The sequence below is a fragment of the Macaca thibetana genome, chromosome 1 (assembly GCF_024542745.1).
Source record: "Macaca thibetana thibetana isolate TM-01 chromosome 1, ASM2454274v1, whole genome shotgun sequence".
Taxonomy (NCBI): domain Eukaryota; kingdom Metazoa; phylum Chordata; class Mammalia; order Primates; family Cercopithecidae; genus Macaca; species Macaca thibetana.
The window spans coordinates 53,443,191-53,467,778 of record NC_065578.1 but is presented as its reverse complement, the minus strand read 5'-3'; the positions used below and the strand labels follow the sequence as shown (position 1 = coordinate 53,467,778).

At 49.6% G+C, this 24,588-nt stretch overlaps 1 protein-coding gene across 1 annotated transcript in view; it reads right to left on the bottom strand.

The window, feature by feature from the left end:
- Nucleotides 1-7,082: 7,082 nt before the first annotated feature.
- Nucleotides 7,083-24,588, bottom strand: part of MRPL37 (mitochondrial ribosomal protein L37) — a 911,410-nt gene continuing 893,904 nt past the window's right edge. Inside the window, exons 3-8 of the mRNA XM_050803240.1 lie at nucleotides 20,609-20,792; nucleotides 20,400-20,515; nucleotides 15,596-15,781; nucleotides 12,762-12,919; nucleotides 9,112-9,315; nucleotides 7,083-7,289 (exon numbers count right to left, since the gene is read on the bottom strand). Of these exons, the coding sequence (XP_050659197.1) occupies nucleotides 7,212-7,289; nucleotides 9,112-9,315; nucleotides 12,762-12,919; nucleotides 15,596-15,781; nucleotides 20,400-20,515; nucleotides 20,609-20,792 (926 nt within the window). The 3' untranslated portion in view covers nucleotides 7,083-7,211. The remainder of the gene's footprint in view (nucleotides 7,290-9,111; nucleotides 9,316-12,761; nucleotides 12,920-15,595; nucleotides 15,782-20,399; nucleotides 20,516-20,608; nucleotides 20,793-24,588) is intronic.

Sequence of the window (24,588 nt, the reverse complement as noted above, 5' to 3'; positions counted from 1 at the left end):
GCCCTTCCTGACATGTTTGGGGAACGTGGGTTGGAGTTTATTACACTGATTACAAAATGCAAGGTGACTTGTTGGGCACAGTTTTTGTTCCTGGTGCATAACAAGATGTTTTGTGTTTGAGGCGTCTGCCTTCTTTTCCTGGGCCTGCGAGTTCTGTGTTCTTGTGGAGTCGCGATGGCCTCGGCGGAAGGTGGGTTGGGAGGGAGGGAGGTATCCGTCTTTAAATATTTGGGGGCCTTCTAAAAGCCATTTTCCATTTATTGTCTTGCAAACACATTTTGGTTTGCTGGAATGTTGTTTATTTTTCTGGAAGTAGGAAAAGGTTCCTGGTGCCCTCTGTTGTCTATGAGGAGTCGCTATCAGCCAGGAGAACCACAGCCACTCCCTGCTTTCTCCCCTCAGGTGGGACTGGCTTCACCCCAAGCCCCCAACCTCAAGTGCCTGCTGTTTGCGACTGGGAGGCACAGGGAGGTTGATACATATATATTTTTTTTTTCCTAAGGCTCCAAGGCACTGGGAGCCCTTGAAGGGTTTTGAGAGTAGTGCAGTCTACTTAGTAAATTTTGGAAAGTGTATGCTGGTGGCATCCTGGGAGATGAATCAGGTGGGGCTGGCAGGATATGGAGAGAGCCATTCCCAGATGACATTTAGGCAAGAAATGCTGAGGGCTAGGGTGAGGTAAGCCGCTATGGATGCTGACTTGCACGACTAGAAAGAACTTTCTTCTTCCCTGGAGCTCTGGGGACCTCATTCTAGGTTTGCAGCAGGAGTAGATGCCGGGGTGGGTGGGAGACAGAGGGTCCAAGCAAAGGATAGGCTTAGCCCATGTTTATAAGGCCCTTAGGGGACCAGATAGCAAATTCCCAGGTTTAAATCTTGCCTTTGCTGCAACTTGCTGTGTGGCCGTGGGCAAATTAGTTGATATTTCTGTTCTCAGTTCTCTCATCTGCAAAATGGGGGCTGACGGGCTGGCTGCCTCATGGGCTGTGAGGAGGTTAGCACCATGAAGTGCTCAGAACAGTGCCGTGCACGGACTAAGAGCAGCATGTGTTCGCTGCAAGTGATGTTGTTACTCATGTGGGGAAAGTCCAAATGGGTGTGTTGGGGAGTAGCTGGGAGGATCTAGAAGATTCCATCTGGTCCTTCCCTCTTCACCTTGGAACAAGGTTTCCTGGGGTTTTGCTCAGCACGGACACCTTTGAACTATTGGAAAAGCATCTCCATTGGAGAGATGAAGAGACTGAGGCTGTGACTAACCTGTATCAATGGTGCTGACCCAGGGCTGGGGAAAGGAGGTTGGGAGGATGGGATATTCATCTAATACCTGTGCTCCTTGGAGCAGGAGTCAGGCACAGACAAGAGCCATGGGATTGGGGTGCCTAGCTGGAGGAAGGCAGGTCACGGGGCCCAGCCTGGGGGGAGCGCCTGCTGTGTGCTGTGCTACCCCTCAGCCTGGGGCCCCTCAGCAGCCCTGCAGTTGCCTTCATAACACAAATGGCCAGGATGCAGGTTAGTTTGGCCTTCCTCGGGGGCAGATCTCTAAGCAAAGAACTGGTTCTTGTTCACTAAGCATTTTCATCACTGCCTGGGGCCAGACCAGAGCTCTACATGAGCCAGTGGAAAGATACTGAAATGAGCAGGAGAAAAGGAAGCGTCATGCCAGTTCTTTCACAAAAAAGGGCTTCAGGCCATCACTGAGAGGTGCCGGAGTCGGGGGCCGGACCACAGCTTTCCTGCTGGAGTCATCGCTGTCCGCAGGCACTCGATTCTAGGGGTTGGCCAGCCTAGGGGGCCAGAGCTAGGACCAGGCCTGAGACAGCGGACCCCTCACCTGCCTCCCTGCTGGGCATCCCCACTGCCCCCTACCCCAGAGCCAGGAAAGAAGAAACTTAAGGCAAGTCACTGACACCAGCAGCAGCACAGCCACTAAGGCGCTAGGCCAGAGCAGGGCTCCAGCTGGGGGTAAGGCTGCTCAGGCTGGCTCCCTAGTGACCTGAGAAATCCCCTGCCCCAGTCTCTGCTCTCCCATGAAGTGGTACACCAGCTGTGTTCCCAAATTCCACAGACTCCAGGAGACTGAGCCCAGAACATGCCCGGGGTGCTCCAGAGGGCTCTGGCCCTGAACTGAGGGGAGCTGGGCCTCTTGGAGTTAAGGCCATGGGGCTCCCCTGGACTTGGGCAGAGTGGCTGGGCAGGGTGGGATTACACGCAGATGAGCCTTGCTCTGCCCAGCCCTGGGCTCACTGGGTATAAGCACTGGGGGCTTGGAGTTGGGGCTGGGGTTTGGAAATAAAAGACCAACGAGGGTGGGTGCTGGAAGACAGAGGTTCTGTTCTATCCTCCTCTCTATTCCCAGGGCGCCTGCGGAGCCACAGAACCTGGCATCTGGTTTCTGGAATTCAGCCATGCCCTTGATTTCCTGCCTCCATGTCAGCCCTCCAATGCCACAAAGACCATCTCACTTTTGAGCCTCCGTAGACTTCTTTCTTTCCATCCATCCACTCATGTGTTTGCTGAGCACCCCTTTTATGCCAGGGGTGGTTCTGGCACTAGGGATACAGTAGTGAACAGATACGGAAGGACGGAGATGCCGTTTGTGGAGGTGGGGCAGGCTGCAGGAAGAGCTCTGTTCTGGTGAGTTAAATTTGAGATGCTGATTTGATATCCAGTAAAGACATCAAGTAGGCAGGTCTGAACTAGAGGCATACCGTGGGAGTTGTTGCCATTTAGAGGGTCTTTAAAGTCATAAGACTGGCTGAAATCATCTAGGGAATGAATGGAGAAGAGGCTGAAGGACTGGGCCCTGAGATCTGGGGAATAGGAGCGACCCACAAAGGTGGCAAAGCAGTGAGAAGAAGACCAGGAGAGCAAGAAGAGCGAGATGCCCTGGTGACCATGAGAAGAAAAGGGGTGCAGAGAGGAGAGGGCTTCTTGCTAGTGGGGAACCCAGGTGGCTACGCCCACTGTGACTCTGGGACCAAGTCCACGCTCCTCACAGCTTCCAGGCAGCTGCAGGGCATGGAAGGGCCATGCGCACTCCTGCTTTTCCTTGTCCCTCAGCACTTCACCTCCAACTTTGCGGTACTCTGTGGATGTCTGCCCAGCCAGGGCCTTTGTTCCTGCCAGCCCCTCCTCGTTCCTACTTGCCCTTTGGAACCTAGCTCAGATGGCCCCTCCTCCTGGAAGCCTTCTGGGCCGGGATAGCGCTCTCCCTGGGTCCCCACAGCCTGGTTCAGTGTATGCCTCCCCCATCAGGCTGGGAGATCCTCTAAGCCAGGGACCATGTACAAGCCCTCTTTGTCCCCAGAATTGCCAGCACAGGTCCTGGTGCCCAGTAGGTACATGATGAGTGCTCTTGGAATAACTGGATGTTGTTGAGTAGTCGCCCCAGAATGTGCTCAGTGGCACCCCTCCCTATGGCATGCTGTCACCTGTGGGTGGGTAGGTGCCCAGGTGTGGGGAAGGAGGTGGCCTTTGTGGGTACCTGCTACTGCCAATCCAAAGGCGACTACTCTGGCCGTCTCCACCCAGTACCCCGGGAGCTCCCAGAGGGCGGGGACCACATCTCCCTCATTCTGTAACTGTCGCTCCCAGCACAACACCTGGCACACAGTAGGTGCTTATTCAATGGGCTGCCCCTAGAGGAGGTCTATGGTGAGGGACCTCAGGGCTCAATCTCCAGTCTGGACCTATTCTTGGGTTCCATCACTGGCCTAGCTGGGGAGGAGGAGACCCATGGGTCTCACGTGCACACGTGCATGTGGGCACATGTCTGGGGGTGTGGTGTGTGTGTGTGGGTGGAAGTGTGACTGTGGGCATGTGTGGGAGTGTGGTGTGCGTGCATACATGTGTGTGCGCACGTGTGCGTGTGTGAGAGTGAACATGGCAGGGGCCACGTTGCTCTGACAGGCTGGCCTCTAAGGGATGGAGGTCCTGCCCTGGGCAGCAAGCCCACTCCCTGGATGTAGTCTTTGGGTATGAGGAGATGTATTCTGAGGGGAGAGGGTCCCTGGACCGGGGGGGGTCTTCCAGCAGTGAAGCAGGTAGGCCTTGTGGGTCATGGACATCTGAGTGTCCATGTTAAAGAGAGACAGTCAGAGACACTCGTGTCACCTGCATGCTTTCTGAGACTTTCACCCACAGCAAAAAAGGAACCAGGGAGATACTGTCTAAAGTCCAAGAGGAACCTGTCCTGCTCCTTCCCAGAGCCCTGTGAGTTGTCACAGAGCCTCTGCCAAACACTTGCCCTGGGTCCAGCCTGAGCCAGCCTTGGGAGAGAACAGAGAGCAGCCTAAAGTCAGGTCCCCTCAAGCAAGCTCACCTTTCCACCAGGCTTCTGAGAACTCCAAACCCATCGACTTGAAACCTCCTTGTCGAATGGAATCTATTTGATCCAAAGGTGGGGAAACCTGGAAGGGAGGTGCCATATCCCCATTTTGCCAGCGAGGAAGCTGAGGATCTGACAGGGCAGCTGGAATACAGGAGGGGGAAAGTGGCTCTCCCCCAGCCAAATTAGAATTCCCTTGCCACTGAAGCTTGCTGGAAATGAACTGAAGAATTTTTGAATGGATCAACCAGGCACTTAAATACATGAGACAGTGAAAAATATGTTCACAATGGGAATGTCACCATTTCACTTCCAAAAGTCTGTTGCTGGAAGTTCCTATCGTGGGGTTGCACTATCCAGCATGACCTGGTGCAGCACTCTCCCTGCAGCATGCTCCTGCTCCTTCACCAGCTCACTGGCTGGGGAGCCTGCACTGGGCTGGAGGCTGGCTGAGGCCCTCAGGTTCTGCTGCATCACTTCCTCTCCTGCATTGAATGAGGGAGTGGGGACGAGGCTGATAGACATTTGGGATTTGGAGAAGCAAGGACCTGTCTGTAGAGGGGGCAGCTGTCAAGACACAGGAGCTTCCCAGCTCTTCACACTACATCATGTGGTCTCTAAGCCTGTTTCCTCATCTCTATGGGGACAATTAAAAAACCGCCAGTCCTGCCTGCCCCGCTTTGCAGATCAGCTGCACTTTGCAGCTCCCTTGACACAAAAGTGCAGTTGGGCTCCAGGCTCCATAACTGAGCACTAAGGCTGGCATCCGAGCTGTCCTCATTCAGGGTGGGTTGGGAGGACAGGCTGCCCAGACCTGCCCTGCAACCCTGGCCCGCTTCCAGGCAGTCCTCAAGCTACAAGGTCATCTGCTGACGGTTCACTTACTCAGAGCCTCCATCCCGCTCGCTCAGAGCTCAAGTTCATCTCACCCTCCCTCCCCTCCAAGCAGTCTCCAGGGGCTTCAGCCTGCTCAGGATCACGCCAAGCCATCACCACCACTTGCCCCAAGATCACTGCAGTGGCCTCCAGCTGGACTCCCTACCACCATCCCGCCAGCTCCTCCTCTGTACTCCCAACGGAGTGTTCTTTAAAAAAAAAACCTTTGACTCAGCAATTCCACTGCTAGGAACTTACCCAATGGCTCTGCTGGCAAAAGTACTCTAAGATACATGAACGAGGATGCTCACTGCAGCATTATTTCTAATGACAACTGGAAACAACCTGGACCGTCATCAACAGATACTAACACAGCTGCTCAAAAGAATGAAGAGATCCTATGTGGTGATGTGGCAAGAGCCTACGATCCGGAGACATCAGGTGAAAAAGGGAGGGCAGAACAGGCTGTCTCTTCAGTCACGTACATACATGTGTTCTTACGATACATACACATTTTCACCAAAAGCATGGAAGAAACTCGAAGCTCTGTTATCCTTAGGGAAAAGGACTAGCTAGGGACCGCCTTGGGTGGGTCGACTTATTTTTCCCTGAACTCTGAACTTTTATCATTTATGTATAATTGTTTCCTGTCTGTAAAATAAAAAGTAAAATGGGCAGCAGGGCTCAGAGTCCCCGGAGCCCAAGGTCAGCTGCCCTGGGAGGTGAGGTGCTTGGTGTTCAGGCCCCTCCCGAGCTGGCCACTCCAGCCCCAGCCAAGCCTCCAGCCTCCCCACTTCCAGTCACTCCCCGTCCCCATGGTCCTCTGTGCCTTGCTGCTTTTCCTGGTAATCCCTCAAGCCTACAAAGTAAGCTGTCAAGTGGAAAGAGCCCAAGCCTGGGAGGCAGACACAGGCTGGACGCCACTTTGCCAATGCCTAGCTGAGAGCTCCTCCAGCTGCCGGAAGTTCCCACACTAACTGCTCTCAGCAGTCCCTCAGCAGGAATTACAGCCCAACAAAGCCACCTCGCCCAAGGTCCCACCTGCTGTCGGGAAGCAGCACATATCCAATGGCTGGTGCCAGGTCAGGGGTGTTTGTAGAAGGCTCAACTCCCTTGCCTCTGGCTCCAGAGTGCCCATGAACTGGGTGAGGCCTCAGATGCAGCCACACTGAGCTTGGGCCCGCCACCCCCACCTGCTGCTGCCTTCACTCTCCACAGGTTCTCCCCAAATAAAAATCTCTGCGTTTCCTCGGGAAGCTGACCTATAGCACCAGCTGGGTGACCTTGGGCAAATACCTTAAATTTTCCGTGTTTTCTCCTTAGGGCCCAGAACAGTGCATAGCACATGCTAGGCATGCAATATTTTTCTTGAATATGGAAATGACATTTACCTTGTAAGGGGTGTGTGGAGATTAAAGATGCTGTGTATCAGGTGCTTGGCATGGCAGCAGTGTCTGGCACAGATTAGGACTTGACATTATTTGGACAAACAGAGGCCAGCTGAATCAGGGGTGTACTCACCCCATTAACCAGGATACAAGGGAGAAATCTACAATAAATACTCTAGCGAGATTTTCTGCAGTCATTGTGGAATGTGTCCACAATTTAAATAATGCCATAAGAACCTAGTGACCATCAGCGTATCTGCCATGTGGCAGACACTACACACACATAACCCGGAGTCTTCAACACCAGGTCAGTCACATTAGCCCAGGTTTCAGATGAAGAAATGGAAACAGACAGATGAAGATGCTTATCTAAGATCACAACACGGGTCCAGGGCAGAGCTGGGCTTCAGCTGGGGCAGGTCAGGCTCCAGGGCTTGGACTTGTGTGGGGGCCCTTCCTGATGCCACCCTCATACCAAACACAGGCTTCAGTGCAACACAAGGGCTCTTTATTGTCAGCGAGAGTAGCAGGCCAAACGGGCACTGAGGCTCCACGGGACCCAGGCTCTCTTCCGTGGAAGAGAGGCAAGGGAGGGTTCAGGATTCAGAGGGGTCCTCAGCTCACACAGCACCGTGCAAATATAGAGCTAAAAACTTTCTGAATGTCTCTGGCTTGAAATCAACTGGCCCAACAGGCTCCTGGAAAGAACACAGTCCATTAGGACCCTGCTACTAGGTTTAACGACAGCAATTAAAACAAGATTGGATTGAAGTAAATCTTCAGTGCCTAGACAGCAACTTCCTTTTTCTGACATCGTCTCTCTCTCAGACTAAGAAGGGGTGTTGAGGGGCTGCAGACTGGGAGGACAGGAAGCATTCCCAGCCCCCTTCAGCCAAAACAGCTGTTGACACTGCTCTGCTCCCGAGGCCCTCTCACTTCAACCACCAGGAGCAAATGGGCTGTTGCCCTCTCTAATCCCAGGGACAATCATCCCTCACCCATTCCACACACATTTATTGGGCACCTGCTTTCTTTCTACTGGGCCTATGTCCTGTGCTGGAGACAGAGACACAGCAGTAACTTGACTCTGGTTCCTGTCCCCAAGGAGCTTATGGTCAGCTATTCAAATAGTGAAAATGAAGGGAGACAGACCCCACTGCAGAAGTAGGAAAAAGAAGAAAGCAGGGAGAAATGACTAACTCGCTGACATTTATATGTGGAAGGGCGAGCAGAATGGGGCAAAAAGAGAAAGAAAACGAAGGAGACTTCAGAAAGCCCAGCACATGCAATAGAAGAAGAAGAAATGAAGGCAGGAAGAGCAAGATCGGGCTGGAGCCCAGGGCGAATGCTGAGGGGTGGAGCGGCAGGAGATGAGGCTGCAGAGGTGAGGAGGAGCTGTCTCCAAACCACAACAGGCCCAGCCCTGAGTCAGTATCCTGGAAGGGAGAGGCTGAGGGAAGAGAACCTGAAGACACAGAGTCAGGAGGGAAAACGTGACTAAGAGCAGAGAGCATGGAGGTGGCTGCTGTGACTATGCAGGTGAACTGAGGGTGTCCGGGGCCAAAGCAAAGGGCACAGACCCGGCAGGCATTTCAGGTGGAAACAGCACTGAGCTGCTGGAGAACTAGTTCAAGAACGGACCTGCTGAGAATGTTCAAAGGCTCAGCGACTCCATTTAGCAAGCCCATACTCAGGCCTGTGTGGGACCTAGTTGGTCCCAGAGCAGGCAGTACCCCTACTCCGCTTTCTCAGTCCCTGACCCTGCTATAGGTCTCTCCAGGGTGCATATCACTGCCTGATGCTCTATCAGGAATTTATTTAGATACTGCTACTGCCCACTACACAGAGAGCAGGCCTGGACCCTGTCGGCTGAGCAGTGGGGTGCAGCAGTGATGGTGCCACAGGAGGAACTCCGTATCTGTGGGATGAAACAAATGAATGCATCCCCACAGACCCTGCCCTCAAGGATCTAGGAGCTTGGAGTTCTGTTTGGCGGAAGAAAAAAAACGTGAAGAGATTCTACGCACAGCAATGTGATCGTGCTGTGATGGGGGAATATGGAGGCCAGGGCAGCCCACCTGAGGCACTTAAGTGAGGGTTGGGATGGGGGCGGTGGTGGTCAGAAGTTTCCCAAAATAAGAAACACTTATGCTAAACCTGGAAGGACAAGTGGAGGACAGCCTGACAAAGACTAATGGGGAGGGGAGAAGGCAAGAAGCCTCCTAGATAAAAGGAGCAGCATCTACAAAGGCCAAAGCTAATGAAGCCGCAGAGCACCCTGGAAGCTGCGAGTAACTGGATTGGCTGGAGGGTGCAAAGGGAAGCAGGAGCTGGAGTGGAGCACTGGGCAGGGCCTTAGGTAGGGGCGGGACTGAAGGAGTCCTCCAGGCAGAGATCCTGGGTGGGAAGTCCCCAGGGCCAGGGCTCTACTCAGAGCACCCCGGCAATCCCACCTGAGGCTCACACCAGGTAGGAGGAGGCAGGGCCCTCCTGGGTCAGGCGGGAGATGGCTCAACTTACCACAACCACTCTCTTTTTGATCACTGGGAGACACCAAAAATGCCGATAGAGGAGCTGGTCTGAGTCCACCCAGGCCAAATTCTTGACACCCTCATTAGAGGACAGGTCTGTGGTATTCATTTGAAACACCAGGAAATGGAAGACACGTCCATCTGTGCCCACGCTCTGCACCACCACGGGCTGCTCCAAGACCTTGGCATCATTCTGAGAGGAAAAGGGGAAAAGGAAAACAAATCAGAAGCTGTGGAGTGTAAGGAACAGCACGGCCCAGGCAGCTTCTAGTTCTGCCCTTTACAACGTCCACCTACGTCCACTGAATGGCTTCTCTTTGGGGCAATTAAAATAGAATGAGGAGTTCAGGGCACTGTCCAGGGCTGGGCCTTCTTCACCCAGGCTGGCTGTGCCTCATGGCCCCAGGATGCCTGCTCTTCTATTTGAGCACATCAGAGTAATAGTTCCTGCCACTGAGAGGCAATTTCCAGGCAAGCCAGAGTTCAGGCAGGCCAGCTGGGGGGTTAATGACAGAAATCCCTCAAACTCTTGGCGTTACTTGATGAGGACCACAGTGACATCAGCTATCAAATGTGAATCCGGAGGGTCAACGGATAGATGTAATCTCATTCAGTTCTCACTCCATTTGACGGAGGAGGAAACAGATTCGGTGAGGCAAAGTGACTTGCCTGAAATCACAAAGATGGGTGGTGTAGAATCCAAACAGGCTCATGCCAGACCACACACTTCCCCCACGTCCCTGCCTTGCTTCTAAGGGCCTGGCAGTCACATTCACTGGGCTTCATGCTTACACTGCAACTCAATATGGGCCATATTTCTGGAGTATCCATCCAGCCATGCCAGCGTCAGGATTTCACCAGTCAATTCCTGCTACTGATCTCTTCTGGTTACTGCCACTTGGTAATAGGAGTAATACCTAAAATCATTTACTGAAGGCCTCTCAGGTGCCAGGCATCTTGCCAGTTTTACATCAGGTCACCTCTACTCTCGTAAAGCTAGAGGCATATTCCCACTAACAGATAAGGAAACTGAGGTTCAGAGAGGTGGTATAATTTGCTCCAGGTCACCCATGGGGTGTGACGTGGGATCAGACTCCATGCTATTAAGTCACTGAAAGCCCTGTTGTTCTGGTCTAATCCTGGTGTCCCAGTGTATCTAATAGTGGCACCTCATTATTCTCAGTGGTGTCCCAGTATGGGAGATAAATTGTATGGTGACCTGCTGAGACTTTGCAGCAATCCAGTTTGGTGACTGCTACTCAATGAATGAAGATTCAACAGGCAGGCCCCATGAAGCAGGCCATCCTTGATTCCACCCCACTGGGGCTGAAGCTGGCATTAGGAATACCTAATGTCAGACCTCAGTGTGGGCCACACTGGGGCTTTTGGCCTTAGAAATACCCGTTCTTAGCTGCATGAAAAATAAATAAAAAGAAAAGTACCGGTAAGTGTTAGCCAAGAATTCTGTGTTGACTCTTATCTCCCTCTACAGATCAATAAAACTGCAGGTAGTACATAAATTTCTCAGCAATTTTACCTTTTACATGGAGGCTCTTCCCATAATTGCTCAACTTCACATCCCCAGGAATAATTTGTACCTGGAGGGGCTGAAGGAGGCCTCCGCTCCTACCCAACTTGGTGGTAATTAGTGGTATCATTGCTACCCAGGCTCTGATGCCAATAGCTGGCACAGAGGCTACACTGAGTCTGCAGGCCTGGGACCAGGGTTGTGACTATCTCTGCCTCCTTCTCCTGCCTGAGTTGGGAGTAGCACATCCTTCAAAACTGGAGAGATCACGGTTCCAAGCTTTGCTTCCCCACTCATTAGCTGTGGGATCTTGGGCAAGTTACCTAACCTTTCAGAGCCTTCAGGAATGGGAATAAGACAGTTGTCCTAGGATTGGAAAGACACAAGAAGGTCATATGAAGATCTGACTTCATATGAATTTCTTAGCTGTGTGTCCCTGGGCAAGTTCCTTAGCCTCCGTGAGCCTCCGTTTCACCACCTGTAAAATGAAGCTAATGACATCTGCCACATGGGGTTAAAAAACTACAAGGATTAAATAATGCTGTGTTCTGAAATTTCAGTTCAGTGGTCTTTTTTTTTTTTTTCCTTTGAGGCAGAGTCTCACTCTGTCACCCAGGCTGGAGTGCGATGGTGCAATCTCAGCTCACTGCAGCCTCCGCCTCCTGGGTTAAAGCAATATTCATGCGTCAGCCTCCCGAGTAGCTGGGATTACATGTGCATGCCACCACACCCAGCTAATCTTTGTATTTTTAATAGAGTCGGGGTTTCGCCATGTTGGCCAGGCTGGTCTTGAACTCCTGGCCTCAACTAATCCTCCCACCTCGGCCTCCCAAAGTGCTAAGATTACAGGCATGCACCACCACACCCAGCTAATCTTTGCGTTTTTAGTAGAGACGGGGTTTCGCCATGTTGGCCAGGCTGGTCTCCAACTCCTGGCCTCAAGTGATCCTCCCACCTCGGCCTCCCAAAGTGCTGGGATTACAGGCATGAGCCACCGTGCCTGGCCAGTTCAGTGGTTTTTAAATTCGAGCTTGTAGCAGCGTCAATGGGGGGCTTATTAAAATGCTGATCGCTGGGCCCCAACCCCAGGGTTTCTGATTCAGCAGGTCTGGGGGTAGGTCTGAGAGTATGCATTTTCAACAAGTTCCCAGATGATGCTCCTGCTGCTAATCCAAGACTATATTTTACAAACGAACCACTGATTTTTTGTTAATAAAAACCCTAAATAAATGTGTGGTATGCAGCAGGTGCTCAGTCTGGGCAAGGCCCATTCCACTCCCTATCCATTTGGCTAACCATGGCTCTCCAACTCCCCCTAGGCCAAATAATATGGGAAACAGTACTTTTCCTCATTCCTGCTCTAGAAAAGACTCAGGCTCTAACCAAGACCTGGGGGTCCAGCAGTGGCTCTCATGAACTCCCTACCCCAACATCCCAAACCAGGGATCTGGTGTCCCAGGCCTGCTTGAGGGCTACCATACAGCCCTCCCTTCCCTGGAGGCCTCTGCTTCCAGAGCCAAGTTTTTCCCATCTTAGGACAGCTCTCTGTGACAAGTTAGTCTGTATTCCATACCATTTAGGTCCCTGAGACCTCCTCTTAGGATCAGGGGCTACCACCAAGGAGTATCTTGGGTCCCCAGCACCCATCCTGAGTTGGCGGGCAGGGCTTGGCCATCTCTATTGCTCCACTTCCTCCCACCTGTGTCCACTTCTGCCACTACAAGAACAGAGGCAGCATGCTGCAGCACAAATAACTGAAGACTTCAGAGTGGGGCAGACCCACCTGCAGTCCTATCTCCATCACTTAGTGCTGTGTAATGCTGGATCAGCTGCACGGCCTCCCTGTAATTCTATGGCATAGCGTGGAAAGCGGGGACTTCAGTAAAACATGTGGGCTACTGTGGTCAAGTGAGCTACTTAGGTGAAGCACAGGCAGTCAGCCCCTAGTGATGTCGGCTCATCTCCACAGGGTGGGCTGAAGTACTCCTCCCTAAAACTCCTCAGTCAAGCAATCAGTTCCCCTACATCCCTTTTCTTCCTCTGAGCAATAACCTTAAGGGAGGAGACCAACACGGCGTAGAGCAGCTCAGTGGTCTTCTTCACATACGTACCCCATAGAGGAGCCGGGCCTGAGCCAGGGCACTGCCAAAAGCAAACAGGATCATCTTGGCCCGCAGCTGATCTGGCTGAAAGCGGTCCGGTCGTACATTGGCTTTGTCCAGTAAGTACAGGGTATGGGGATAGGGGTAAGGATAGCCTTCCCGGAATCCTGCAAGAGACACAATTATGTGGAGGGGTGGAAAGGATTCATCAGCCTGCCATAAAGCCTCAGGAAAGTCACCTCACCTTAGCCCAGGGACAGGTGCTACACAGAGACTCAACAAAGGTGGGCACTATCACTATAGCTCAGGGGCTGGCAAACTTCAGCCTACTGGCCAAATCTGGCCTGCTGCCTATTTTTGTAAATAACATTTTTATTGGAGCACAACCACAGTCATTCATTTACGTATGACTATTGGGTAGCTGTGACAGAGACCATATGTGGCCTGTAAAACCTAAAATATTTACTATTTGGCGCTTCACAGAAAATGCCTGCCAACCTGTTATAGGTGCTTCTTGCAAGCTAGTTCTAACTCCACACCTTTCTCTCTCATTCTGGCACACAGATGACAGTGATGTTAGGAGAAGGAGAACTTGAAATCTGTGGTAATTATTAAAAAGAAAACAAGTCGGCCGGGCATGGTGGCTCACACCTGTAATCCCAGCACTTTGGGAGGCCGAGATGGGTGGATCATGAGGTCAGGAGATCAAGACCATCCTGGTTAACACGGTGAAAACCCATTTCTACTAAAAAAATACAAGAAATTAGCTGGGCATGGTGGTGGGCACCTCCCAGCTACTCGGGAGGCTGAGGCATGAGAATAGTGTGAACCCAGGAGGCGGAGCTTGCAGTGAGCCGAGATTGCACCACTGCACTCTAGCCTGGGTGACAGAGCGAGACTCCGTCTCAAAAGAAATAAAAAAAAAAACAAGAAAGCAAGTCATTTGCAAAATTTACTATTTTAATATTAGTGACAAATGACTTGCCTCATCATTCACAATTAACCCACACAACATTAGTGCTGAGAATCATAGTTTAGCACTTGTTCCTCTCAGCCATGACCTTATCAAGTCATGATTCTCTTCTCTCGCATGGCTATGAGTAACTCTTGGTAGGCTGGGAACTTCTAGAATAAGTGATCTGGATCACTGAATATGGGTGAAAAGAAGGAAGGAAGAGGTTGGGAAGGTTGGGCCTGGTGGCTCACGCCGGTAATCCCAGCACTTTGGGAGGCCGAGGCGAGCAGATTGCTTGGGCCCAGGTGTTTGAGACCAGCGTAGGAAACATAATAAGACCCTATCTCTAAAAAGAATACAAAAATTAGCCAGGTGTGGTGGCACACACCTGTGGTCCCAGCTACTCAGGAGCTGAGGTGGGGGGATTGCTTGAGCCTGGGAGGTCAAGGCTGCAGAGAGCAACAATCGTGCTACTGCATTCCAGCCTGAGTGACAGACGGAGATCCTGTCTCAGGAAAAAAAAAAAAAAAAAGAGGCTGGGAAAATAATGTAGGCTCTGAAAAGCCTAGAGGAGGCATGGCTCTGCTGCATGTTTGGTACTTCAGTCTCCTCAGGTACTTGACACAGGTAAATATCTAGAACTCACTCTGTGCCAAGCTCTAAGACAGGTACCAGGAATGGAGGCCAAGCAGAGCTTGCCACTGTCTTTGAGGAGCTCACAGTTTAGAGGGGAGACAGACAGGAAAACTGACCATATCTGTATGGAGGGACATGTCAAGATGTGAGGTGAGTCACGGGCTATGGGAGGACAGTCAGAAAGACCCTGATGAGACTGGAAGATCCCAAAGTACTTCTGAGAGAAAGTGATTCCTAAGATGAACTGTGAAAGATGACAAGTAAGCAAGCTGAAGACCAAAAGGAAAGAATGGTCAAGAGCTCCAGGCAAAGGGAGAGGAAGTGCCAAGGCATAGAGGTGAGAAAGGGCATGATGAATTCAGCACAGTCACAAGAAATGGGGCAGGTGGGGGAGGACGCAAAGATGAGGCTGGGGATGGGGCAGAGACAAGATGTGAAGGCTCTTTCATGTCAGCAAAGGAGTTCCAACTTTACTCAATAGGAAACGGGAGGTGGGCATGAAGATAGATGGGATGAAGGTGGTGTTGGGGAAAGGCTACTCTGGAATTGTGAACTAAATGGACCAGAGAGAAAATAATGTGGGGTCAGATTGACCAGCTGGGATGCTGTGGCAATAGGCTAGGTAAAGGACAGTAAAGACTGACCTAGGTTGTGGTTGTGACAATGAAGGGGTTTATGAGGAAGATGCTACAGCTCATGAGGACAGAGTGGATGGCAGGAAGTGGGGGCCAGCCTAGTCTCACTCCCTTGTGATGTCTTGGCTGACTGAGTACATGGTGGTCCCTGGCTTGCTGGAGTTTGGATCAATGGCCCCATTCAATGTCCACGGGGCTTTCTCAGTCCTTAAAGGGGGTTGGCCAGAGTTTACAAGGTAAACAGAAAGTGGGTACCTTCATGGGACCTATGAATAAAGAAAAAGCCTTGGTCAAAAGCCCCTCAAATGCCCAATGATACAGTTTGTTGAAGAAAAAAAAAAGCCCCTCAAGCCATTCTGATGTAACAGAGTTACTTCTCCAAGGTAAAAAGTAAAGTTAGCCTTTGAGCAAATCACTTAACCTCCCTGAGTTGCAGTTTCTTTGCCTATGAAATGGAGACAATAGTACTTGTCTCATGGGGCTACATGGATCCTAGGAGATAGGTAATACACGCGAGGTGCCTAGCGCCTAGCAAGTTCTTAGTATATCCTTTCCCTCCAGAAAAAGCATGTCCTTCTCCCCCACACTGCCTAAAAGTCCAAGACATTGATCCTCACCTGTGTCATCTTTCACATCATAAACATTGCATTCATGAAGATCAATGACAGGTGATATGGGGTAGAAGGTCTCTAGAACATGATTCTTAGTAGCTTCAACCTCCTCTCTGGAGGCGATGGTGGGCAAAGGATCCTTGGTGCTCAGTCGGGCTCCACCAGAACCACGGACTTGAAGGAGAAGAGACTCTAAAAGGGAGAAAAATGGTTACTCTAACCTGGTACTAACGACTTTCGCAGCTGGGCACAGTAGCTCATGCCTATAATCCTAGTACTTTGGGAGGCAAAGGCAGGCGGATCATTTGAAACCAGGAGTTCTGGGTCAGCCTGGGCAACATGACGAAGCCCTGTCTCTACTAAAAAATACAAAAAATTGGCCGGGCACGGTGGCTCACGCCTCTAATCCCAGCACTTTGCGAGGTCAAGGCGGGCGGATCACGAGGTCAGGAGATTGAGACCATCCTGGCTAACACAGTGAAACCCTGTCTCTACTAAAAATACAAAAAATTAGCCGGGCGTGGTGGCGGGCGCCTGTAGTCCCAGCTACTCAGGAGGCTGAGGCAGGAGAATGGCGTATACCCAGGAGACAAAGCTTGCAGTGAGCCAAGATGATGCCACTGCACTCCAGCCTGGGTGACAGAGTGAGACTCTGTTTCAAAAAAAAAAAAAAAAAGTTAGCCAGGAGTGGTGGTGCATGCCAGTAATCCCAGTTACTAGGGAGGCTGAAGCACGAGAATTGCTTGAACCTGGGAGACAGAGGTTGCAGTGAGCCAAGATCATGCTATTCCACTCCAGCCTGGGCAACAGAGTGAAACTCTGTCTCAAAAAACTTAAAAAAAATAATAATAATAATTAAAGACTTTCTCAAATCTGCAAAGTCTAAAGCCTTCATCCTCCCATGTGCCTTAAGTCATTTATAGCATTTCTAGACCATCAGCCTAATCACAGAACACATAACTAAGTTAGGATGTTAAGCCTGGGATCCTTAAGAGGGGATGAACCAATGCATTCTTCTTCCTGTGTTCCCTTCCCAATAAACCCTGAGGGCTGATGGTCTCTGGGGAACGAAGCCTGCACCATCCAGATCTTCCTGAGCACCTGCTCTAACCCAGAGATGCGTGAGAGTTACTCTCTCCTCTCAAGGAGCCCACCAGGTAGTGAGTGCTGCAGTGAAAAGGATGAAACATATTCAAAAATTGTACAGGTGGGGAAAACTGAACTTCTCTGGGAATGGGAAGCTCCCTGAAAGCAGCAATGCCTTAAAATGACATCTGGAAGGACAGGTAAGAGCAGAGATTCTCAACTGCAGCACTATTCACATTTGGATCAGATAATTCTTTGGTGGAGTAGGGGGAGGGAATGCCTCCCCCTACTGTGTACTGTGGGATGTTTAGCAGCATCCTGGCTTCTACTTACCAGATGCCATTTGAACTCCCTCCCCATCCCATGTCCCCACACCCCATCCACATCATATCAAAGATGTCTCCACACACTGCCAAATGTTCTCTGGAGGGAAAAGCTGTCCCCAGTTGAAAACCACTGAGTAAAAGCTTGCCAGGCAAAGAGAGGGGGAAAAGCACTCTAGTCAAGGAGGAATAATGTGCAAAGGCACAGGTGCAGGCAACTCTGTGGCAGAATTTAGGGAGAGAAATCCAGGTGACTAGAGTAGGATACAGCAGGGAAGGAGTGATGGAGAGAGAGCAGGGAAGGAGTGATGGAGAGAGAGAGGAGCACTAAGACTAGAGGTAGTCTTACCTTTTTTTTTTTTTTTTTATTGAGACGGAGTCTCGCTCTGTCCCCTGGCTGGAGTGCAGTGGCATGATCTCAGCTCACTGCAAGCTCCGCCTCCCGGGATCACGCCATTCTCCTGCCTCAGCCTCCTGAGTAGCTGGGACTATAGGCGCCCACCACCACGTCCGGCTAATTTTTTGTATTTTTAGTAGAGACGGGGTTTCACCGTGGTCTCCATCACCTGACCTTGTGATCCGCCCGCCTTGGCCTCCCAAAGTGCTGGGATTACAGGTGTGAGCCACTGTGCCCGGCATTTTTTTTTTTTTTTTTTTGAGACATAGTCTTGCTCTGTCGCCCAGGCTGGAGTGCAGTGGCGCAATCTCGGCTCACTGCAAGCTCCGTCTCCCAGGTTCATGCCATTCTCCCGCCTCAGCCTCCCGAGTAGCTGGGAATACAGGTGCCCGCCACCACGCCCAGCTAATTTTTTGTTTTTGTATTTTTAGTAGAGATGGGTCTTCACTGTGTTAGCCAGGATGGTCTCAATATCCTGACCTCATGATCCACCCACCTCGACCTCCCAAAGTGCTGGGATTACACGCATGAGCCACTGCACCCAGCCAAGGCAGAGGAGATTCTTAAACTTAGGAAAGGGGCCAGATTGTCCTTAACGACTGAGAGTGAGAAAACCCTGGCCAAAGAGCCTCAATGAAGTCGGATTAGCATATATGCTACGTGCAGACATAGGTAGCAAGAGGAAAACAAACTCACATCTGACTCATCAGCAAGTCAGCCATTGTGAACATGCATAGACACCCTTCACAGAGGTCCCCACAGGAGGTCACATGCTACCACCAGACAAAATGTGCCTGGAAAAACACCTTGAGAATGGCCTCCTGAGGAGTGTCCACTGAGGCAAATCTTTCTCAGAAGGTGCTTGGGTTTTCAGAAATAGCCACAGTGTGATGGTAACGGATCAAGGCCAGTTTTCTTGTATGTCTAAAAATTGGTTTGGTCAATAGCACTGTCATTAATTAGCATGTGGCCTCCCTTACTGGATAGGTAAGAAAGGGATACTACCTCTGTGGGTGGATAAACTCTGATCTGTCACCTCAAGAATAGTTTTCTAAAGTATTTCCTGTTTCCTCACATATAATCTGCAAGAAAAATAAACGTGCATGGACCTCTCCTAACCTTGGGTTTTCGATTCTCCCCACAGACCACTCTTGTGTGGTTTCTGATTCAATTCCCTCCATATCCCTCCTCCAGTGACAGCGCCAAATGGGGTAGTTTAATTAGAGGTAATACTTGATGATGGGCCAAGTACTCCTCTATTAATGAGGTTCACTAATTTCCTTAGTGGTGTCATTACCTCTGCAAAGCTGACTCTTTGCCAGGAAGTCTATACACAAATCCTGACCAAGCAGATGTCCTGAAATCCCAAATCATTCCATAGCTGGTTTCCCTGCTCCAGGATTCCATCAGTTAGAACACCTGTGTTCTATGAATATCCCTGCCTGAAACACCAACAGTAGGTATATGCATTTACGCATCCCTTCAGTCAGCACCTACTGTGTACCATAAACTGTTAGACACTGGACAACGTGAGTAAGATATGGTCTCAGCCATCAGGAGTTCCGTTTAGTGGGGTAGACAGAACTGACAGTAGATACTGACAGTACAGTGTAATGTGTGCTATGATGGCAGAATGAGCATAAGGGACACAGAGGAGGAACAGATACCCCAGCCCAGATTCACAGAGAAGGGGGAACTTGAGTGAAGTCTTGCAGATAAGGAGAATTTGGTTAAATGAAGAAAGCAGAGGGCCAGGCGCGGTAGATTGCCTGAGGTCAGGAGTTCAAGACCAGCCTGGCCAACATAGTGAAACCCCATCTCTACTAAAAATACAAAAAAAAAAATTAGCTAGGCATGTTGGGCGGGTGCCTGTAATCCCAGCTACTTGAGAGGCTGAGGCAGGAGAATCGCTTGAACCCAGGAGATGGAGGTTGCAGTGAGCCGAGATCGCGCCATTGCACTCCAGCCTGGGCAACAAGAACAAAACTCCACCTGGAAAAAGAAAAGAAAAGAAAGCAGAAAAGAGTATTCCAGGTGGGAAGCAGTGGCTCATGTCTGTAATCCCAGCACTTTAGGAGGCCAAGATGGGCTGATCACTTGAGGCCAGGAGTTCGAGACCAGCCTGGCCAACATGGTGAAACCCCATCTCCACTAAAAATACAAAAATTAGCCGGGTGTGGTGGCATACGCCTGTAATCCCAGTTACTTGGGAGGCTGAGGCACAGGAATTGCTTGAACCTGGGAGGCAGACAGAGGTTGCAGTGAGCTGAGATCGCGCCACTGTATTTCAGCCTGGGCGACACGGTGAGACTCTGTCTCAAAAAATAAATAAATAAAAATAAAACTCAAACAAAAAAGATTATTCCAGACAGAATGCACAGCATGTGCAAAGGCACATGGGTGTGAAAGCTTGATGCTAAAAAGCTGCAAGTGGCTAATTTAGGGATGGGGTGGTGGGCAGTAGAGCAGGAGATAAGACTAGAAAGACTAAGTGGCAACCAAATCATGAGGGCTGGTAACTCACAATAAATGGTTTACACTACTAGGAGACAGTGAAGGATCTGAAACAGGCAGGGACATAAAGGCTTGCACTTTAGAAAGATCACTCTAGCAGGCCATGCTGAAAATGGATTTGGAAGACCAGAGAGGTGTAACTGAGGTAAGAAGACTATTGCAATAGAATATGAACATCGTGAGGACGGAGGCTACATGTGCTTTATTATAAATTTCCTTACCTTCAGCATTTAGGGACTTCCCAAGCACATCCTAAGCACTCGATATGGCTGTTAATGGTTGAATGAATGTCTTAGAAAGTGATTAAAAACAAAAATGGTTGGGCTATGGCTAATGATACTAAGGGTGTGTCTGAGCCTACAAAATGAGACCACGAAGGACGGGAGTGAGGATAGGTATTTGGGGGCTGGGGGATGGGAGCTGGTGGTGGGGCTAAGAGTAGAAAGGCAAAAAAACAGACCAAGGCTTTCTGGTGTACAAGATGACCAACCTCGGTTCCAGGTAGCAGAAAACGTGGAGTTTTGGACACAGATCCGCCTGGCCAGAGAAGGATGCTTGAGAATCTGAGATTTACACAGCTGTATTAGATTGTCCACGATGACCGGGCTTGAAGACAAAAAGAGACATTTGGGGATTTAAAGCAACAGGTCGATTCGAAGATCCATTAGTAGGAAATCTTCTTTACTTGGGGGAACTTACCAGTAGGTCTCTCTCTTGGGGATTTCCTCAGTGGTGTGCCAGAGACGGGCATGTGAGATCACATTCAGAACGCGCTCGTCTTGGTTCTCTATGTGGTTCTTTGGATCATCAACAAGGCTAAGCACTTTCTCGGGAAGGCCTTCTATTAACTTGGTCTTGGTGAGCCAGAGAGCCTGCTTTACACCTTTGAGGTAATCAGCCACAAAAAAAAAGAAAAAGAAAGAAAGAAAACAATTCAGGAAGAGATGCTTACACCTGCCAGGTAGCATCTTAGTAAAAAGGCTGCCTCAAGTGAGAAACTGGATTTGTTCTGTGACGCCTGAGGGGATAGAACCAAAAGTGAAGAGCAGAAGCTAAGAAAGTCAGATTTCAACTCACCTTCAGGAATGACCATCTACTTCAGGATGATTAATAGGTGACTGAGGGGGTGAGCGCCTGCCACTAGAGGAATTCAAACAGTGGCTAAGACAGCTGAGATAATACGGCTGAATGCTGCAAGCAGTGGATAGACCCTAGGCTATGGGACTAAATTGATGGATGCCAACCTTTCATTTAAGATCCTTTCTAATAACCCACACCCCAGCCCTGACTACCAAATATAGCCTGTGTCTACCAAATATACCTCATTTATTAGGTGTGGGTCCAGGCATAAGCCCATGCTGCCTTCTCAGGGGAAAGCAACCTTTGGAAATAACTGAGAATAACTTTCGGATTTTCATGAATACTTGAAGAAGCTGAACCTCTCTGGCCTTAGTATAGAAAAGTTGGGCTTTTCCTGGATACAGAACTGTTTTTTTTTTTTTTTTTTTTTTTTTTTTTGAGACGAAGTCTCGCTCTGTCGCCCAGGCTGGAGCGCAGCAGCATGATCTCGGCTCACCGCAACCTCCGTCTCCTGGGTTCAAGCGATTCTCCTGCCTCAGCTTCTCAAGTAGCTGGGATTACAAGCATGCACCACAGCACCCAGCTAATTTTTGTATTTTTAGTACAGATAGGGTTTCACCATATTGGCCAAGCTGGTCTCAAACTCCTGACCTGAAGTGATCTGCCCACCTAGGCCTCCCAAAGTGCTGCGATTATAGGCATTAGCCACTGCGCCTGGCCTGTTTTGTCTTATAGACATGGTGAACTGTGTAACTGAAAATATTTTTCTCTATACCAGAGTTCAACAAACATTTTCTCAAAGGGTCAAATAGTAAATATTTTCAGCTTCTTGGCCACAGTCTCTCTCACAACTACTCAACTCTGCTAGAGCACAAAAGCAACAATAGGGAATACTTAACAAGTGTGCATGGTTTTGTTCCAATACTTCATTTATAAAAACAAGCAGCTGACCTAGTTAGCTGACCCTAGCTATGTACCATTTGTTGATTGCTAGCAAGCTCAGAGCCAGGTTTGGGGCTTCCTTTTAAAGTGCAGAATCTTAGGCCGGGCATGGTGGCTCACACCTGTAATCCCAGCACTTTGGGAAGCTGAGGTGGGCAGATCACTTGAGGTCAGGAGTTTGAGATCAGCCTGGCCAACACGGTGAAACCCCATCTCTACTAAAAATACAAAAACATTAGCTGGGTGTGGTGGTGCTTGCCTGTAGTCCCAGCTACCTGGGAGGCTGAGGCAGCAGAATCACTTGAACCTGGGAGGCAGAGGATACAATGAGCCAAGATCACGCCACTGCACTCCAGTTTGGGCAACAGAGTAAGACTCCACCTTGAAAAAAAAAAAAAAAAGGAAATGAAGTAGAACCTCACAGAATGAATTTTTGTTGTATTATCTGTTTTATTTTTCCTTTGTACTGATCCCCTCAGCTGTTTTTAAATTTAATCTGGTTGTGTTACAAATAAGCTGCCCAAAATACTTTGCATGAAAAGATGGCATATACGTAGCCAGGCCCAGAGGCTCATGCCTATAATCCCAGTAACTCAGGAGGTGGGAGGATGACTTGAGCCCAGGAGGTCAAGACTGCAGTGAGCTATGATCACACCACTGCACTCCAGCCTGGGTGACAGAATAAGACCCTGTCTCTAAAATAAATAAATAAATAAAAGATGGTGTATATGTAAACTAAAATAGATTTAATTTAGCCTGACAATCTTTAAACATTAAAGAAACTTAGCTACTCTCGGTGGGATGGGTTGTGGGGCCAGGCAAAGACCTCCCTAGCTTCACTTTCCCCAAATTTGGCTTCTCTAGGGGAGGAACATGCATAGACCTAGGTATCTAAGTTCTAGATCAAGTAAACACACCAGTCCTCTATTTTCTTTCTTTTTTTTTTTTTTTTTTTTTTGAGACAGAGTCTGGCTCTGTCACGCAGTGGCCGGATCTCAGCTCACTGCAAGCTCCGCCTCCCTGGTTTACGCCATTCTCCTGCCTCAGCCTCCCGAGTAGCTGGGACTACAGACGCCCACCACCTCGCCCAGTTAGTTTTTTGTTTTTTTAGTAGAGAAGGGGTTTCACCGTGTTAGCCAGGATGGTCTCGATCTCCTGACCTCGTGATCCACCCGTCTCGGCCTCCCAAAGTGCTGGGATTACAGGCTTGAGCCATCGCGCCCGGCCAGTCCTCTATTTTCAAAAGAAAAGTCAATACTATATTCTTCTCAATGATCATGCCCACAAATTAACAGAAGGCTGGTGGCTGCCTTGGTTGGCAGATTACCCATCTCAGCTGGAAGAACACTTCTCTGACTCAAGGTCGTATCTTCATTTGAAAATTGTGTCTGGGCCAGACATGGTGGCTCACACCTATAACCTCAGCACTTTGGGAGGTTGAAGTAGGCAGATTGCTTTGAGACCAGCCTGGCCAACACGGTGTAACCCCATCTCTACAAACGAAATACAAGAAATTAGCCGGGCGTGATGGCATGTGCCTATAATCCCAGCTACTTAGGAGGCTTAGGTGGGAGGATAGATTAGGCCTGGGAGGTACAGATTGCAGTGAGATTGCGCCACTGCACTCCAGCCTGAATGACAGAGCAAGACTCTGTCGAAAGAAAAAAAAAGAAAGAGAGACAGAGAGAAAGGAAGGACGGAAGGAAAGAGACAGGCAGACAGACCATGTCTGGGATGGAAGGGAGCTTAAGATACTTTGGGGGAGACACCCTGAGGCAATTTCTCTTGTGGTAATAAATGAAAAGCAATAAGTACAATGAGACTTTTCACTTTAAGACCCATAAGACATCACACCAGAAATATAAATATAAATGTTTAGAAATGTAACTTTTGGGCAGGGGCAGTGGCTCACACCTATAATCCCAGCACTTTGGGAGGCCGAGGCAGGAGGATCACTTGAGCCCAGGACTTTGAGACCAGCCTATGCAACATGGTGAGACCTCCTCTTCACAAATAATTTAAAAACTAGCCGGGAGTGGTGGCATGCGCCTGTGGTCCCAGGTACTCAGGAAGCTGAGGTGGGAGATCACTTGAACTTGGGTGGTCAAGGCTGCAGTGAGGCACGATCACGCCACAGTACTCTGGCTTGGGCAACACAGCAAGATGCTGTCTCAAAAAAAAAAAAGTAACTTCTGGATTTTGTGGTGCAGCAGAAAGAACCCTGGACTGGGAGTCAGATAAACTAAGTTTTAGTTCTGACACCGCCACTGTTCCTTAAACTTGAAAATAGATAAAATACTAAGACTTTATGTTTCATTTGCGTATGAAAAATAGGTGATAATTAGAGCTGCCATTTACTGAAAGTCACCATCTACCCTGTGCCAGAAGCTTTACCTGCAAGTTAGATGGGATTTTATAAAATGAAAAATGAAACTCAGAGACTAAGGAATTTGCTCACATACCTTGTAAGTGACAAGGCTAGGAGGAGAATCTGAGTCTGTCTACCCTAAAGACCATCACCTCTCTCCATTACCCCAAATGGCTTCTCTAGCCCTGTATCTTGCAGAGTTTTATTATAGCCTACAGAACCTCTCTGTAAGTAGCAAAAACATAGGATACACAATACATTTTCAGCCTAGGCAAACGAATATAATCTT